This window comes from Mustela erminea, chromosome 6 (assembly GCF_009829155.1).
Source record: "Mustela erminea isolate mMusErm1 chromosome 6, mMusErm1.Pri, whole genome shotgun sequence".
NCBI classification, from domain to species: Eukaryota; Metazoa; Chordata; class Mammalia; order Carnivora; family Mustelidae; genus Mustela; species Mustela erminea.
The window spans coordinates 73,289,897-73,308,467 of record NC_045619.1 but is presented as its reverse complement, the minus strand read 5'-3'; the positions used below and the strand labels follow the sequence as shown (position 1 = coordinate 73,308,467).

General features: G+C 38.2%; 1 protein-coding gene and 1 long non-coding RNA gene across 13 annotated transcripts in view; one reads left to right on the top strand and one right to left on the bottom strand.

The window, feature by feature from the left end:
- The window catches only part of BICD1 (BICD cargo adaptor 1), a 221,608-nt gene that overhangs the window by 40,510 nt on the left and 162,527 nt on the right, over positions 1–18,571 (bottom strand). For 11 of the 12 annotated variants that reach the window (XM_032349937.1, XM_032349938.1, XM_032349941.1 and 8 more), the window contains exons 4-5: positions 15,391–15,816; positions 2,786–3,880 (exon numbers count right to left, since the gene is read on the bottom strand). In XM_032349937.1, the coding sequence (XP_032205828.1) occupies positions 2,786–3,880; positions 15,391–15,816 (1,521 nt within the window). Of the gene's footprint in view, positions 1–2,077; positions 2,528–2,743; positions 3,881–15,390; positions 15,817–18,571 lie in introns of those variants that run through there. The other variant, XM_032349949.1, reaches the window with a different exon arrangement.
- LOC116594491 overlaps positions 1,687–18,571 on the top strand; it is a 45,360-nt gene continuing 28,475 nt past the window's right edge. The window contains exons 1-2 of the long non-coding RNA XR_004287250.1: positions 1,687–1,769; positions 5,045–5,119. This is a non-coding gene — a long non-coding RNA (uncharacterized LOC116594491). The remainder of the gene's footprint in view (positions 1,770–5,044; positions 5,120–18,571) is intronic.

Here is an 18,571-nt window from a genome sequence, read left to right as displayed (position 1 = left end):
GAATGACAAAAGAGCAAGATCTGAAATAGAAATACAAACTCATTTATTCTTCGTAAGAAATGCCCCAAAGTCTCCACTTTGTCTGCAGGGTGTTTGTTAGTTTGTTTATGTGTCCACAGACTGTACGAAGCTTTCTCAGAAGTCAGAAATTCAAGTTTCTACAACCTTTGAGTGGATTTGGTGATGTCTGCATTCGCTACATTCTCCATGCTTCCAGAGTTGACTTTCTAAATAAAATACCTTGTTTCCAGCCACAGAGATCTTCACCACCATTCCATGAGTATATCCTTCTATTCTGTGGCTCTCTACCTACGCTTCTTGCTGTCTGGAATGGTTTCTTCCTCTCCTGGAAAGCAGCTCTTTATCCTTGGAGAACAAACTCAGGTATAACTGCCTCCATGAAGTCTTCTGCTAACCCTGTTAGAAAACGTTAATCCCTTCCTCGGCAACGCTTGTATAGCTTCTAATGCACCATGTGTAACATCACACTGTCATAACCTGTATCTTTCCCCACAGCCTCCCTAGTTTGCGATCCCTCATCTGGAAGGTGAGGACTGTGTATTAGTCCTCACTGAATGTTCAGCCTCCCATACAGTTTAGTCCACAGATGGTATTTCATAAACATAAACTGCATATTTCAGCAGAAGACAATGTGCATGCAAAAAACCCTGAAGTATATTAAAAGACTCACAGAGAGCAGAATGCCTCTTTTTAAAACAGGAAGAGTCCCCTTTTCCCCTTTATGACTGAATTCTTACCTTAGTCTTAATAGTGAACATTCCACAATGTCTAAATATAATGGATGTCATCTGCAGACATCTGAAGTTATTCATGGCACATAAGTATCATAGCTGTAGGCCCAACATGATTAAAATGTAAACTAAATGCATGGCTAGAAATGTATTTTCATTTTATTTACTGAGACCATAAGAGTTGCAATGCTAATGTAATGCAAATGGTACCGCAAACCACTGAGAAAATAAAAATTTAGCCAGGAATGTTTTGTATTCCTGTATCACACTGAATTCCAATGGTTCTGTTTATACTGCTCAATATGTCCTACCCTGTAAATAGTTACAAGGTAACTATTCCTACTAAATTACTTGACACTTATTTTTGTATCCCTATTTATTACCTGTCTTGAAATATGTAACCAATGAATGCTTGTTCACAAATTAGTCTCCTGTCGCTTATCAGCCATGCTTATCTATACTTCTGCATCAGTAAAGCCTCTTGACATTTATAGACCTAGGTTTCCAGGTTGTTAACATTCAACCTGCAAGAAGTCGAAGATGTTATTTGAGTGGCTTGACCAACAAGCCATTACGTCTTTGATAAAGCCTTATCTATCATGGTATTAGTAATATGGTATTGTTTATTGATGACCACTCTAAGTCACTGGGTCTTTGGACTGTAGCAGTTTATGGCAACAAATTCTTTCACTCTGACCTAAAACTGGAATCAGATCTCTCACAAATCCTTTATTCATCCTAATCTTTTCTATTTCCCTGAAGTGACGGCACAAAAGAAGGTCCTAATTTGCCCTTAGATTTATACAAAGCATATTTATAGTGCAGACAATATTAGTGCTTGGGGGATAGACCTCCCATTTACATCAGTGGGTTTATGGTAACTGAAGATAAAGATGCTAGAATGCTGCATTGTGGATGACATAATAATGGTGTGCTTCCCCCCAAATAAGGGCAAAAGAAGGAGCATTACATCTGAAATCACCCCCCAACACCAGCCCTGGTTACGTTTGCAAGAAGGTATTTGATGCTTTGTTGTTTCTCTTTATCAACACCCTTTATTAGCACCCTTCTCCAATGTACCTTTCAAGGTTTACCTGAGAAACTAAACAGAAATTAAAAGTATTTTCCCACCTATATTTCATAGCACTCCCACCCAGGTAAAGTTGAAGGGTGGACAACAAAATTCAGTCGTGAAGGAGATTTAGGGATCAGTTACATAAGGTCCTGTCGTAGCATTCCAACTTATTCCAGAAGGACAAGATCTACCATTAGGAAAAATTTTCTACTGCTTCATGATGAATTAACATCACGTGTGGAACATTTAACATCTCACTGGAACCCAAATTTTAGGTATGTGGCCACTGACAAGGCTAGTGGACATTCTATCTCTATCTCTGTCTCTCTCCAGACCTGTTTGCTCTAGCCCCTTGCCAGCATCTCCCTGGTGAGAGCTGCCCTGACAGCCTATTCTGCCATCCCTCCAGCTCCTGTTTCTCCGCTCAGTGACTGCTGGACTCCAGCTAAGTACTGCCTGAATTGCCATTCTACATCTGCAACTGGATTCTCCTGGGTCCTGCTTTAACTGCGTCGCCTCTACCGCTCTCTACGGGGCATCCTTACTCCCCCAGATCATCCACTCACTCACTGAAAAATAATTCTCACATTCTGATCTGGCACTGGGACATAGTTTGATTTATTCCGCTGCTGACCAGGAATCTGAACTCTCATCCTGATGCTAATGGACACTCAGAAACCTTAAAGAATTAACTTGTTAATGGGCGCCTGGGTGGCTCAGTGGGTTAAGCCGCTGCCTTCGGCTCAGGTCATGATCTCAGGGTCCTGGGATCGAGTCCCGCATCAGGCTCTCTGCTCAGCAGGGAGCCTGCTTCCTTCTCTCTCTCTCTCTGCCTGCCTCTCAGTGTACTTGTAATTTCTCTCTGTCAAATAAATAAATAAAATCTTTAAAAAAAAAAAAAGAATTAACTTGTTAAGAAAGTGGTAGCTAGCATGCATTGTCAGTAGGATGAGATCACCTGTTTGTTGGCCTTCAGCACTGCTCTCAGTGTGGCGATCTGCTCCCGTTTGGTGCTCAGGAGGGACTTGAGCTTGAGGATCTCTTCCATTAAGGCTTCCTTGTCTTTATCGATCATGGGGGCCAGCTCCCGTGCCGCTGCTCTTTGACGAGACAGTTGCAAGGACCGGTCTACAGCCTTCTGCAGATGCTTGATTTGGTCCCGGATTATGGCATTAAGGTTGTAGATATTCATTGGCTCTTTGCGGATGTCACTTGTGTCTAATACTGGAGATGATGGTGGGGCAGTAATAACAGGAGAGATTGTGGGGGTCTTGGTTGGACTTGGTTCTTTGCTGGCCTCTGTGTTTTCTTTTGAAACTGGTTCAGATGAGGTCCTTGTTTCTACCGGGGATGACACACCTCTCCTGGCTAATCGTGGAGATAAAAGTCCCCTGGGATCATCAGGCCCTTTCAGGCTGCCACTACGAGTGACTCTGCTTTGCCTATAGTAGTCCAGCATGACCCTGTTGGGGGTTTCATTATTACACAGACACACATGGTGGTAAAGCTGGGCAAGCTCCTCACTAAACGTCACCAACTCATCCTGGGCTGTATTAAGGGTATTGTGATTTTCATTGGCTATGCTGGTCATCTTTTGCAGTTCCTTCTCCATGTGGGCCATCTTCTCTCCACTCTCCTTGGTGGTCTTCTCAAGACCTGTAACCTGCTCATCATACATTTGGATCTTACTCTCATACTTGGCTTTTTCTTCAGTATAGTTCTCTACAGATTTATTATATTTCTCTTTTAAGGCCTTAATTTCAGCTTTCAAATCAATCACCTCAGTTACTGCCACCCTATATTTGCATTCAAGGATCTCTAAGCCATTGATGTCCACTTCGTAGTCATGGGCCTCCTCCCCCGAGTCCCGGCCCTTCTCCCCGTCCAGCTCAGCCTTGAGTTCTTTGCTGCTCTGCAGGCCTCTCATGGCATTAACGTGTTCTGTGAGCCGGTGCACCCGTTCATGCTGCTCTGTCAGTGCCCCCTTGGTGTGTTCCAGCTGTGTCTGTGACTCCTGGAGATTGGCCAGAAGAATGGCCTTTTCCCGCTCTACCTGCAATGGCAAAACAAAGTCTGTGAATGACTTCAGTGCAGTGCCAATGATGCACTTGATCCCTTCACTGTCAGGCATGTATACATCTCACAGAACTGCAGCACAGCCAATATCCCGAATACTTCAAAGTAAATTGGAGTGGTTTTCTTACTTCAGCAGTTCTGGTAAGTCAATCAGTCTAAAAGTACATCATTTTAAAAGAATTATACTATGCATATTTACTTATCCAAATTCTCATGCATTATACACATACACTCATGAAACTTGAATGTTATTCAAACAATCTTATTTTTATCTTTTAACACCTTGTAGAAAACATAACATGATGTCAAGAGATAGTACTTGGCACTGTCTTTATTTTGAGAGCCCTAGGGTATATCTGTTCCTTAGTTCCTGTGGGAGAAGTGACTGTCTCAAGGTGCCTGTGTATCATCCTTTCCTTCTGAGAGCTCAACCCCAAATCAGATTTAACACCTGAGGCTTTAACTTACTAAATAATACTAGGAACCTTAACCATTCCCTTAAAATAAAAGGAAATTTAATCCCCCAAATAGACATGTACTACATTTGATAGCTTTTGATATAAAAGTCAGAGAACACAGAGTTTTAGGATTAAAAGAACAATTTACAAATCATTTCAATTCCTTCAGTTCAAATAGGAATCTTAAAAATTAACAATTTATTTGAATAACATGACAGTTTTGTTAATATATGATAGTATTATTGTATATTGAAAAATATTCTGGTGTTGGGGCGCCTGGGTGGCTCAGTGGGTTAAAGCCTCTGCCTTCGGCTCAGGTCATGATCTCAAGGTCCTGGGATCGAGCCCCACATGGGGCTCTCTGCTCAGCAGGGAGCCTGCTTCCTCCTCTCTCTCTGCCTGCCTCTCTGCCTACTTGTGATCTCTGTCTGTCAAATAAATAAATAAAATCTTTAAAAAAAATATTCTGGTGTCAATATAAAATATGGTCTCATTAAATATAAATATATAAGAAATTATAATAGGAGAATTAAAAAAAAACATTTTCTGTCCCTCTATATGGGTAATCATTATGAATTAACATTTTTACATGCTTAAAACATAAATGTGTTTTCAATAAGCAAATATTATTGAGACCTGCTTTAAAGATAATGGATTGATGTTGAATGTTTTTCTATCTAAAGGAATTTATCAATTTGAACTTTTTAATTTTCCTGGATCGTACATTACAACCCCCCAAACGTCTAAATTGCTAGGAGGTAAGTAAAATTATTCTACTAGCATGATAAATAACAATTCTTAAACTATAATGAATAAAACACTAGCATATTACTTTAGGAGATCTATACCTATCTATAAATTTGTAATTCAGTACAGTAGTAGTTTTTTTAATAGCTTGAGATATCGCCAAACTTCATTTAAAAAAAAAATTTAAAAGACGTATTTATCTATTTTAGAGAGAAAGAGAGAGAGAGAGCCTGGTGGGAGGAATCAGGGGGAGGGAGTTGGGGAGAGAGAGTCTTAAGCAGACTCTGTGCTGAGTGCAGAGCCCTATACAGGGTCTATCATGACCCTGAGATCACAAAACCAAGAGTCTGCACTTAACTGGTGCCCCAGTAGGTAGTATTTTTATGATCCTTTGTGGTATAATATCTTTCATATTATTATCATATATAGAGGTCCTCACTTAAGGTTCTAGTATGCATGAATTTCAGTGACCATGGTTGGTTAAAACACAGGTCCCCCAATACACAGTACATTAACTGTGAGCACTGTGTAAGTATAAACTTTGCTGCTTCCATTTACAAAGTTTACAAAATTATGAAATTACCAATCATATCACTTCTTTCAAAGTATTTCAGTGATTGGTCACGGTGTATCTGTTATTCAGTTCATTCACAGAGAGCAAAGTGTAGCTGTGTTCTCTTGTCTTCTTGTCTCCCAGTGGTAAACCCACCTGAGGTTTTACCAAAATCGATAGTCCAAAAAAGGGAAATGAGAAAGAGAGGGAAGGAAGGAAGGAAGGAGAGAGAGAGAGAAAGGAAAGAAAAAGAAAGAGAAGGAGAGAGAAGAAAAGAAAAGAAAAGAAAAGAAAAAAGAAAAAGGGAGCAAGGAAAGGAAGGAGGAAAGAGGAAAGCAAGGAAAGAAAGAACAAGCAGCAGAGAAACAAAGTGATGACAACACTGGAAATAAAATCCGAATCAGATCTAAATGGAGTTACAGAAGAAATAGTTGAATGTGACCGTGTTGACACTGATGTCATTCGAAAGAATTTAGATATGTAGTCAAAGCAGTTGGTGATGGAGAATGTATCAACAAGAATTAAAAAAGGAGTTGTTACAAAAAGGATAAAAATGTCCTAGAGGAAGTGACAAGGGCACACTCTATGTAATCTCAGAGATATTTTCAGACATTGAAAGTGCAACGGATAGGAGGTTGAAAGTTGATCCAAACAGAAGTATGACAATTTACCAAAGCATAGAAAAGATTTCTCCTATCATAAAACATATGATGAGAAGAAGGTAAGAAGAACTGTAGTTGGTAAGTTTTTTGGGGGGTATAGGCACAATTTAAATTTTTGTTTCAAAAGCTTGGATATCTTTGGTATTCTATAAAATGTAAAGTTAATTTCCCTAGTTTTTTGGGGGGGTAAGTTTTTATTTTAAAGGTAAGTTTTTTAACATGAAAAACTTTATGTTTCTACTTTCTGGATTACAGTGTACTATGTCATTGTATTATTTTTTCATTTTTTAATACATTTATAACAAACTGTAAGAGAGTTTTTAATTAACATTTTAAAGATCATAAAACAGAGGACACCTGACTGGCTCAATTAGTAAAAGCATGAGACTCCTCATCTTGGGGTTATGAGTTCAAGCATTGGGCACTGAGCTTACTTAAAAAAAAAAAAAAGATCATGAAACAATTGAATTTTCTCCATTTCTCTATTAATTATGAGTTTGTTTTGCATGGTTTCAGCTTGCACAATCATTTATGGCCTAGCAATTTCATGCAAAGCAAGGTCTGCCTGTGCGGTAGGTCATGAAATTAGAATGAAAAATACAGTTTTATTATTTTAAATTATTATCAGAGGCTTCTAAGTTGTAGCTTTGATTTTATGACACAGTACTTGCCCAGATCTGGAACACAATCCACAGGTTACATATTATGGCTACAGAAACCAAAATATTCCAAAAAAATAGTATAACGGATTAAAAAAGAAAGTCTACTGGGGCTGTAGCATCCGAGAACTCAGCTCTAATTTTGGCACCAACATTTACCTAGCTACGTGGCTCTGGGCAAGCTACAGTTTATGCAATTAAAAAAGGATGATTGAGTAAGACAGTGAATATAATGTTCAAGCTATTATAATGTTAACCATTGTTAACATTTGGGTAGCTGGTCATTGCCAGGACCAAAATATTTCTTTATGCCAAATACATTTGTTTCACAGATTTGTATCTGTAGTTGCAAAAGCAACTCTTTCCTTTCAGAGTCAAGTACAGAGTCTAATACAAATCTCCTTAGTTGGGTTTCACTAGGTGTAACAAATTATATTCCATAGCTGAAGATCTGATTTATCCAGACTATTGGGCAATACCTTTAAGTGAAAAACCCAGGTAATTAGGTAATGTGGTACTTGATGAAGAGCCAAGTTATTTGCAATTTTGATAGAAAATAAAAAATAAATCCTAAATATTCTGTTATTGATATTGCATATAATCTCAGTGAAAATAGATTATTTCAGGAGTTTTCTTTTTCTCTTGAAAATTAAGTGAATTTGCTCTGAAAAGCCTAAACATCATTTGATCAGTATACATGATTGCAAAAGACAAAGCTGTTTTTTTTTAATGATTTTATTTATTTATTTGAAAGAGAGAGAGAGAGAGCACTCATGAGCGGGGGGAGGGGCAGGATCAGACTCCCTGCTGAGCAGGGTCCCCCCCCCCCACCCCCATGCAGGATTCAGTCTTAGGACCCTGAGACCATACCCTGAGCAGAAGGCAGACACTTAACGCCTCGACAAAGGTATTGTCAAAAAGCCTTTTATATTTTTTATTTTTATTTTTTTAGATTTTGTTTATTTATTTATTTGACAGACAGAGATCACAAGTAGGCAGAGAGGCAGGCAGAGAGAGAGGAGGAAGCAGGCTCCCTACTGAGCAGAGAGCCTGATGTGAGGCTCGATCCCAGGACCCTGGGATCATGACCTGAGCTGAAGGCAGAGGCTTTAACCTACTGAGCCACCCAGGCGCCCCTCAAAAATCCTTTTAATAGGGGTGCCTGGGTGGGTCAGTTAAGTATCTGACCCTTGATCTAGGGGTCATGAGTTTAAGCCCAGCAGAAGGCTCCACACTGGTTTTGGAGCCACTTAAAAAAAAAAAAAAAAAAAAAGCTTTTAATAAAATAAAAATTGGTCTAGAACAAAATGTACGGAAGTGTCTCAACGTCATTTTTAGAGGGAAAAATGTTGTAACGAAAGAGGTAATGCCATTAGGAGAGCTCCAATCTGTGCTCTGCCAATTCTGATTTTAAAATAACATTTTTTAAGACTAAAAGACAAATCAATCAGGCTCCTTAGGTTAGCCCCTCCAGAAAACATCAGATAGAATATTGTCTCTTTCGTGTATGGCTCTTCCACACACTCAGTGCATTTCTGGTGGAATCCCTTGAACAGAAAGTGATATCCAAATTTACACACACACATTTTTCCAGATAGTTATGACTGGTCTGCTTTCCCTCCAAAAATGACTAAATGGTGGGTAATTTTATACAACTCCAGTATGATTATTATTTTCACTCAGCTATTGAAGTTTGGAGTACCTTAAATTGTATTTGGATTTCAGAAGCAATCCATAAACTATTTAAGATATCTTGCGTTTTGAATTAATAAAAGCAAAGAACTTCAAATATTAAAATTTCTATTCATTTTAAGTGTACTATTTTATTCTCCATTTATGAAGAACTTATCCAAGAGACACTTGCTGACTTAATTATCATGATCTATAGTGACTAAGAATGGTTGCTTTATTTCTCTTTCTACAATCTTCATCTTCTACCTGGAACTGAGGATTTTAATTTTTTTTTACAGTAGGACTGGTTGCTTTGCCAGAGAACTTAAATGCAGAATTTGTGAACTCTGTAATCCAGTGTAAATATACAGCATATGCTTATTATTATTGTTGTTATTATGTCCAACTGAAATTTTTTTTAAAAGTAATCTTTGCTCCCAATGTGGGGCTCAAACCCATGACCCTCAGGTCAAGAGTCATATGCTCTACTTACTGAGCCTGCCAGGTATCCCTCCCACAGAGATTTTTTTAATTTCACTGAGGGTTTATCTTTTAAATAAGCACACTTACATGTATTGAATACTGATAGATTCTTTTGTGGAAGAACAAAGGAAAAGATAATCAGAATTTGACATTCATATTAAGAATTTTATAGGAAAAGAAGCCAAAAAGCTGTGTCGTAGGCTATTAATTTTCATCGCCTTTATCCTGGTCAACGGACTCTCAATTTAACATTTGAATGCTTGGGTGTGATTTTTGTAATGGTATACATAGCATCGACATGCACAAATAGAACTTATAAATAAAGAGCTTATTCTCCTCTGCTTGAAGTGAAGCAATTCTGCCAATGCCTGTCTGGGTCCTGAAAGGAAAGAACTGTGAAAAAGATCAACCTAGTGCAAAGTTGATCTGGTGACACTGAGTTACCATATGACCTAGCAATCCCACCCTTAGGCATAAACCAAAGAGAATCATAATATATGTGCACACAAAAACTAGTATATAAATGTTCATGCCATTATTCCGAAGAGTCAAAAAGTGGAAACAATTCAAATGTTCATCACTGATAAATGGAAATCTAGAATATGGTCTATCCAAACAACGGAATATTACTTGACAATAAAAAGAATAAAGTACTAATATATGTTGTAACATGAATGAACCACAAACATGTTATGCTAAGTGGAAAAAACCAGTCATGAAAGGCTATCTGTTGTATGATTCCATTTACATCCAATGTCCAGACCAGACAAATCTATCAAGACAGAAAGTAGATTAGTGGTTGCTCAGGGGTGGAGTGGCTAATGGGTACACAGTTTATTTTTGTTGTGATGAAAATGTTCTAAAATTGACTGTGGTGATGGTTGCACAGATCTGTAAGTAAACTAAAAACCACTGAGTGGTGCCTGGGTGGCTCAGTTGGTTAAGCGTCTGCCTTAGGTTCATGATCCCAGGGTCCTGGCATGGAGCCCTGCATTGGGCTCCTTGCTCAGCTGAAGACTGCTTCTCCCTCTCCTCTCCGAGACTCATGCTCTCTGTCACTATTTCTGTCTGTCTCTCTCAAATAAATAAAATCTTTAAAACAAACAAACAAACAAACAAACATCACCGACACACTTTAACTGGGTGGATATAATTATATCTCCAAAAAGTTGTTCTTAAAAAAGATCACAAAGACTCTTCCCTTGCTGTTGTGACAGCAGATGCTCTTCTTATGTTTTCTGATATGTGGCAGAAAAAGTTCTTCTAAGAAATACATTTACCAATAAAGCTTATGTTAAAGGTAATTTTTATAAAATCTGTAATAGTTTAATGGGTTGTCAACTCTGCCCTAGAAAATTTTATTTGTCACTTTAAGTTTTAAAAAACACAAACTGCCTAAATTTCTTTTAATTAATTTCACCCCATAAATATTCTGTCTTTGTTAAGCACAGAGAATATTTAACTTGTTTGACTTGCTCTCTGTAGCAAATTTACTTACTAAGTTCATGACTTTGAGCAAATGACAATAACATATCTATACCTCAATTCGCCTATCTGTAAAATGGGGATAATAATACTCTCTACCTCAAACAGTTGTTATAACACCAACCAATTAAGCAAATATATATAAATCACTTTGAACTCTTAGTGGACATAACAGCAAACTGACCACTTACCATCATTATAGGAAAAATCAAAATAGTCTTCAATAGAGTGGACCTAAATATATAATATGAATCTTTATTTCTTTCACATCCGTGAGGATACAATAGAACATCAGTTTCAGTTTCATAGAAACATTGCTGTTTTGTCACATTAGATGTGAAATTATATAGCTGGTATGATACTGAAAAAAAAAGAAATCCGAAGAGTTTTCTCCCTAGTTTGACTCTGCAATGTGAGGTTAAACAGAGACTATTTATCAAAGGCAGAAATTTTAGTACAAGCAGAGAGACTCCTTTAAATAGATTAAGTAATTTAGCTTCCCCAGACAGGATCTACTTATTTTCATTCTAATAAAACTAATTAAGGTACTTGGCTGTCACTGGAAAATATCAATTACAGCTGTCCCTTGAACAATGCAGTACTATAGATTGGAAGCCTTACCAATAACATAAATAGTCTACTAATATGTATTTTGAATGTTACGTGTATTATATACTTTTTTTTACAATAAGCGAGAGAAAAAAGTTAAGGATCGTAAGAGACACCTTTACAGTACTATATTGTATTTACGCAAAAAGAACTACATGTCAGTGGACCGATGCAGTTCAAATCCGTGTTGTTCAAGGGTCAGCTGTATAGTCTATTCGAAATAACTGAGTCTTGAGGGCAATACAACTCTGGGAGGTACTCTAAATTGCAGTTGTCCTAGATTTTCGTATTAGTTATCACCACTTCCCAGCAGATGGCAGTATGATCTCTTCAACCTGGGTACACTGTTTTCAAAAGGTTTCTGTAATTTTAAGAACTATTTAAAAGCTGCATATTCCCTGGTACAGGGTGTTAGATCCCTCCCTGTGCCCCCATATATCTCCACAAACTGTCAACAATAACGAAGCACAGGTGTTCGATTTCAAGGTACTTTGGACCCCAGCCAAAAGAAATCCTAAAAAACAAGGGAACTATGAAAACACGAGCTGCGATATCCAAAGTACGCTGATATTAGAAACTGAGATACACAAGCCAGCGAGCTGCAGCACAGTACGGCAATTGCCATGCCCCAGAGAGCCGTAACTTCTAAATCTCCAGTGGCTTTAAATAAAAGACTACTCTTAACTCACAGCTCTAGACTTCTCCAGCAGCAAAATTGCACCTGACTGATGAGAGACCTTTTCTGGTCCTCATTTTCTGCTCTTAGCATGAATAACCACATGTTGCACTACAGAAATGTTTATACTTTTTGATCATTCACTGCTGCACACCATCGCATTAGGGATGTCATAAATATATCACATGTGTTGCATATTACCTTTCTACATTCTGAACATTTAATTTCAAAACACACCTGGCCCCAAGCATTTCAGAGAGCCGCACCTAAAGTGCGTTTTATTGCTTGCTCCTTGGACCATCCAGGAGAGTGGCACTGATACACAGTATATACTGCAAGGTGTATTAGTACTGTTGAATATCAGAACTGTCATACTCTTTATTAACTTTATTATAACTTTATTAACTTTATTAAATGTCATGCTCTAACATTAACATGGTGAAACATTAAGATCAAACACAAATGCAATCACTTCTAGGCAGTATATCCTGGCATGTTCTTTATAATTTGCTTATTTACATAAATTAAACTCAGGGGATGCATAGCTAAGGAAAATCTGTCTGATTATATAAACAAATTATGCATGAAAAGATATATTCTGCTATATTTGTACTCAATGAAATATATTCTTAGAAAAAGTTGATATGCTTTTTTAAAAATGTTGCTTACCAAAAGATGGCTACTTTGTCTAAAACAAAATTACTAACAAAATTAGTGTTGTAGGTTGTGAGGCTGGAAGCTGCAAAGCCCTTCCTGTGTTGAGCCTGGTTTCTAAAATTAAACGTGGAGCAAATTTTGGAACATGAAGCCCTCCCTGTGCCCCTCTATATCTTGACAAACTGTCAACATGAATTAAGCACTGGTACAGTTTTCTGCTGTATTGTGGGAAGGCTTACCCAGTCATGTTTTTCTCTCCCTTTTTGCTAAATGAACATCAGTTTTCAGAAAGAACTCACCCTCAGACACTATTACCTTTCTGTATTCCTACCAGTGACCACATATGTTAGTCCTTCTGAGATGACTCTCCTCGAGCAAAACTTTCCAAAAGTAAGTTAATATTAATAGAAGCTAAATGAATCAAGAGCTTAATAAATGAAAGGCACTGTGGAGTTGAAAATAGTAATAATAGCTCACCATCACTGAGCATTTACTGTGTGTCTGGCCCTGTTCTAAGCACTCTACACACATTAACTCATAAATCAAGCCATTCTAACCAGGAAGGTATTCTGTAGCCCCCATTTGATGGTAGAGTAACATGCTGTCCCTCTAAAGGGTTCCCAACTAGTGGTTGGCCCTTGGAGCATCTGAAATGTTTGGGGCACTCTGGGTCATCAAGTTGACTGAAGAGATGTACCTAGCACTAAATGGGTTGGGTCCAGAGTGCTAGACCCCTTGCAGCTCACTAGTCTCAGACAATGAGGAATCTCCCCCCCCCCAAATGCAAATGACATTCCAGCCAAGAACCACTCTCTTGCTGAGAACTCATCTTCAGCATTCTTCTTGTTAAATGACTCATCTCTTCCAGAATTTTGTATTATTTCAGATTAGATTTAGGATTAAATGCGAAGAAAACAGCTCTGAGTTTTCAGCCAATAGCTGACCTTGCTGAAAACTGTTGAGCTGTTTTGTGCATAAAAGCCCCTCTTCCTATTATTTTCTACACTGCCACCATAAAAAGAAGTCTTGGTACACTAACTTTGTTTACTAAAGCTATCAACGTGATAGTTTAAGAAAAACTTTAATTCTATTTAGTTGGGGGGTATGAATTCTTACAAATTATGCAAAAATTTAAAATATGTTTGCTATCAATCTAGTTGTATTAGTGTAAACTGAGCAAAAAGACATAGAGAAATATTACCCAACAGAACTGAACTTCGCAGTCAGGTAAAAGTCTATATGAAATTCATTTTCTTCCAATGGCCATGCCCTCTTGATTTCTTGATTTAAACACTGTGAAAATGAATTCTTTGCTAGTAGCCCAACACACAGGGCAGGTCAAGTGCATGATATGTTAATTCTCGATGTGCTGTTAATAATAAACCTATTAACATCACTGGTTCTCTAGTTTCTTACTTCTACTATTTTCACTTTTTAGTCATCATTTCTGTAAAGGCAGGAAAGTATAAGCCCCATTGGCTATGGAAATAAATGCCTGCCAGAATCTCCAACAGCCTCTAATTATCACCCAAATGCAAAGAACCTGGTGGAGATAAGAGACTGAAAATTCAGCCTCAAACCTAATCACCTGACCAGCCTGTTGAACCAGATTCCTGGTTCCACAGGTCTGCTGGAGTCCAACAATTTGGAATAGTGAGAAGCCCCCAGGCCATGGTGACAGCGGTGATGCTGTTCCTCAGGCAAGACTCCTATCAGCACTGGATTAAGATATGGCAGGGAAGAAAGATCTAAACTAGAAAAGCCATTTCATAGCGAGATAACCTTAAAGCCTAGGACTCTTCACAAGGCATTTGAATTTGAAGGTGCTAAAAATTTAAGGCCTAGATCATGTTGGAATAACAACTCCTTGGTTTCAGATTTATCCCTGTTCTGTATTTTGAATCATATGATATCCTGGCTAATTAGCATACTGAAAGTCCTTCATGTCTTTTAAAGCTTAAGGTATTCTTGTGAAGTCTACCATTATTCTTGAAGCTATATATACAGTTGTTTGTGATGGAAACGTTCATTTTTCTATCATTTCACTCGTATGTAAAGGTTCTGAGTGCTCGCTTCGGCAGCACATATACTAAAGGTTCTGAATTTTTCTGTTAGAAATGGATGGGGACCTTTTTCTCCCTTCACACCTCATTGCAATCCACTTTGTGGGTTTAAGATAGATTTCTTTTTTTTTTTTTTTTAAATTTGTTTCAGGGGTACAGGTCTGTGATTCATCAGGCTTACACAATTCACAGGACTTACCACAGCACACACCCTCCCCAATACCCATCCCCCAGCCACCCCTCCCTCCCACCCCCCTTCCACTCCAGCTACCCTCAGTTTGTTTCCTGAGATTGAGTCGCTCATGGTTTGTCCCCTCTCTGGTTTAGTCTTGTTTCATTTTTCCCACCCTTTCCCTATGATCCTCTGTCTTGTTTCTCAAATTCCTCGTATCAGTGAAATCATATGATAATTGTCTTTCTCTGATTGATTTATTTTGCTTGGCATAATATCCTCTAGTTCCATCCATGTCATTGCAAACGCCAAGATTTCATTTTTCTGATGGCTGCATACTATTCCATTGTGTGTGTATGTATATATATAGATAGATCTCCCATGTTCTTTATCCATTCTCTAACATAGATTTCTTAAAGTGAGGCAAATGAGTTTTCTTTTCAACACATATTCTGTTATGTCTTTCTAAGATACTGTACGTTCAAAGTTGCCAGTTGAAGAAGCTAGAAGTAAAATGTGAGAACAAAAAATCCCAGAACAGGTGACCGCAATCTGTAAGAAATCTACTCTCACAGCCCTAAAGAGATCTTACCTGCATAAGTTGTTGCTTCAACTTCTGTATTTCTGAAATGTTCAGCTCACTGAATAAGTCAGAAACAGGGTGTAGAGATTCTCCTTTCCTTAAAGTGGGAGTCCGATAGTCTCCATTCAGTTTCACAAGGGGCCCATGGATATGTCCATTCATTTTGTCATCATTGTTTGGTTCACTTGCGTCCTCCGTGAACTTGAGTCCATCGACAGAGATGCTGATATGGTTATCGTTGAGGGTGATGTACTGAGAGAGCTCCTTCCGCAGGATGTTCTTTTGCTCCCTCTCGTTTTTTAAGGTCTCAAGGGCTTCTTCCAGTTGGTGCTCCGCAATCTCTTTCAACCGGATGGCGTCTTCCAGCTGGCTATTGAGCAGCACAGTTTCCTCCTCAAACCGCTTAATCTCATGCTTTAAGCCTTCGTATTCAACCTGAATTAGACAGGATAAAGAAGATTCATAGAACTAAAATTTGGGTCTTACAAAACTGCCATCAACCACTCTAATAGACCTAACTATATAAAAAAATTAAAATGTTAACCAACTCATTATATTGTACACCTGAAATTAATATAATACTGTATGTTAACGAAAAACAGAAAACCACACAGTATAAACTGTGAGTCTACAAAATAAATCTAAAAAGGCACACAGTATATATACTCTTCAGGTAACATAGGATGGTGTCTTTGGAAATTATGCATGATTTATAATAATTTATATTATATAAAATTTATATATATTATATATTATAAAATTTATAAATACTTTAAGTTATATATAATTTATATACATAAATTTAATTCTTAGCAGAGATGAAAATGTCATCTGTTTTAGGATTTCTTTTCGTGGGGACCAATGGCCAAAAGGGGGCACTGTTTGCTTAAAAAAAAAAAACAACCCAGGAATTTTCTTTTTTTTTTTAAAAGATTTTATTTATTTGACAGAGATCACAAGTAGGCCTAGAGGAAGGCAGAGAAAGAGAGAGGGGGAAGCAGGCTCCCCGCTGAGCAGAGAGCCCAACAAGGGGCTCAATCCCAGGACCCCGGGATTATGACCCAAGCTGAAGGGAGTCTTCAACGCAATGAGCCACCCAGGAGCCCCTATTTCCCCCCCCACACACACACACAAAAGATTTTATTTATTTATTTGAAAGAGGGACAGAGGCAGGGAGAAGGGTTGAGGGAGAGGGAGAAGCAGGCTCCACGATGAATAAGAAGCCCTACCAGGGGCTGGATCCCAAGACCTGAGATCATGACCTGAGCTAAAGGCAGACGACACTTAACTGACTAAACCACCCAGGCGCCCCCAGGAATTTTTTAAAAATAAGTTTATCAGGGGCGCTTGGGTGGCTCAGTTGGTTAAGGGACTGCTTTCGGCTCAGGTCATGATCCCAGGGTCCTGAGATTGAGCCCCGAATCGGGCACCCTGATCAGCAGAGAGCCTGCTTCTCCCTCTCCCTCTGCCTGCCTCTCTAGCTGTGCTCTCTGTCAAATAAATAAATAAAATCTTAAAAAAAAAAAAAAAGTTTATCAGAATAAAACCAAGAAAATATTTTACCATCACTATTACTTTGTTTTATTTAATTATTAATGATAAGGAAATTTTTATATTCAGAGATAGATTAGCTAGAAGATCACACTAAGAATTTAATCTCAACAAAATATGTTTGCAAGTAAAATGAAACAAAGAAAAATTTTATGTGCTTATGGATAGAATCTGGAATAGAGGTACTGATTATCTGATAACAAAAAAAATACATATATATATAGTTATCAATATGATAGTCCTTTGAATTAAGAGCCAAATAGCCTGTGTAAACACTCTCTTGGTCATGAAAGCCCACAGAGGAAAGAGATCTATATTCTAAACTGACAGGCCTTCCTTGAGGCCTTCTCCATGGCACTAATGACATTCCACTTTTTAATAAATATTTTATCTCCACAACTATACTGTGGTCTCCTCAGAAGGAGGAAATACTTGTCATGCTCCTACGTGTCCCTCAGTGCTTCAATATTCCATCATTGTGTTTCAAGAGAATTCCACTCTTCAACAAGCATTTGCTGTTGTGAATGAAAAAGTAAACTAGAAAAGGTATCATCATAAAGTCATTATATATTAGATACTAGTATAAACTTTGTGCTTAGTTGTACATTTATTTTACTGTTTATATTATTAAACTTATATTTTAAGAGATATTTTAAATTATTTTTTTATTTTTAGATTTTATTTATTTGAGAGAGAGACAGAGAAGGGGCAGAAGCAAACTCCTCATGGGGCAGGAAGCCAGAGGATTCCTGGGATCATGACCTGAGCTGAAGGCAGATAACTTTAACTGACTTAGCCACCCAAGCACCCCCAGAAATATTTTTAAAAATGAAAGAATAGGGATCATAGACCATTGCCATTTTCATTTCTTTATATTCCACACCCCACCCTACCCTTCTCCACATAATCTCAGTGCAATGGCTTGTCTTGTAAAGGTTAGGTTAACAGTTTTGACATAGGTTTAAGTCAGACGTAGGTTTAGGCTGATGTAACAGAGACCTATGTAAGAATGACTGAGTCTAAATAGACATTTGGCTTTCTCTCATGTAACACTATGGAAATAGTTAAGGGCCAGTAGGATTCTCTGTTCCATGAGGTCATCCAGGAACCAGGTGTCTTCTTTTTTTTTTTAAGATTTTATTTATTTATTTGACTGACAGAGATCACAAGTAGGCAGAGAGGCAGGCAGGAGAGAGGGGGAAGCAGGCTCCCTGCTGAGCAGAGAGCCCGATGCAGGGCTCGATCCCAGGACCCTGAGATCATGACCTGAGCTGAAGGCAGAGGCTTAACCTACTGAGCCACCCCGGAGCCCCGGGCATCTTCTATCCTATTACACTACCTCCTACTCTGGTCCATATGATCTAAGGCACCTTGCTACCTTGATCATGTTTCAAGCAGTGGGTCAAAGTAAGAGGAACACCCTTTCTCTTTAAGGACATGTCTCAAAAGGTGTTCATATCACTTCTTATACCCCAGTGGCCAGTACTAAACACATGACAGTTACTTACAAGGGAGGTGAAGAATCTTGTCTTTACCCCACATAGCCTTAAGCTCAGTTAAAAACTTAGTAACAGGGGCGCCTGAATGGCTTAGATGGTTGAGTGCTTGACTCTTGGTTTCAGCTCAGGTCATGATCTCA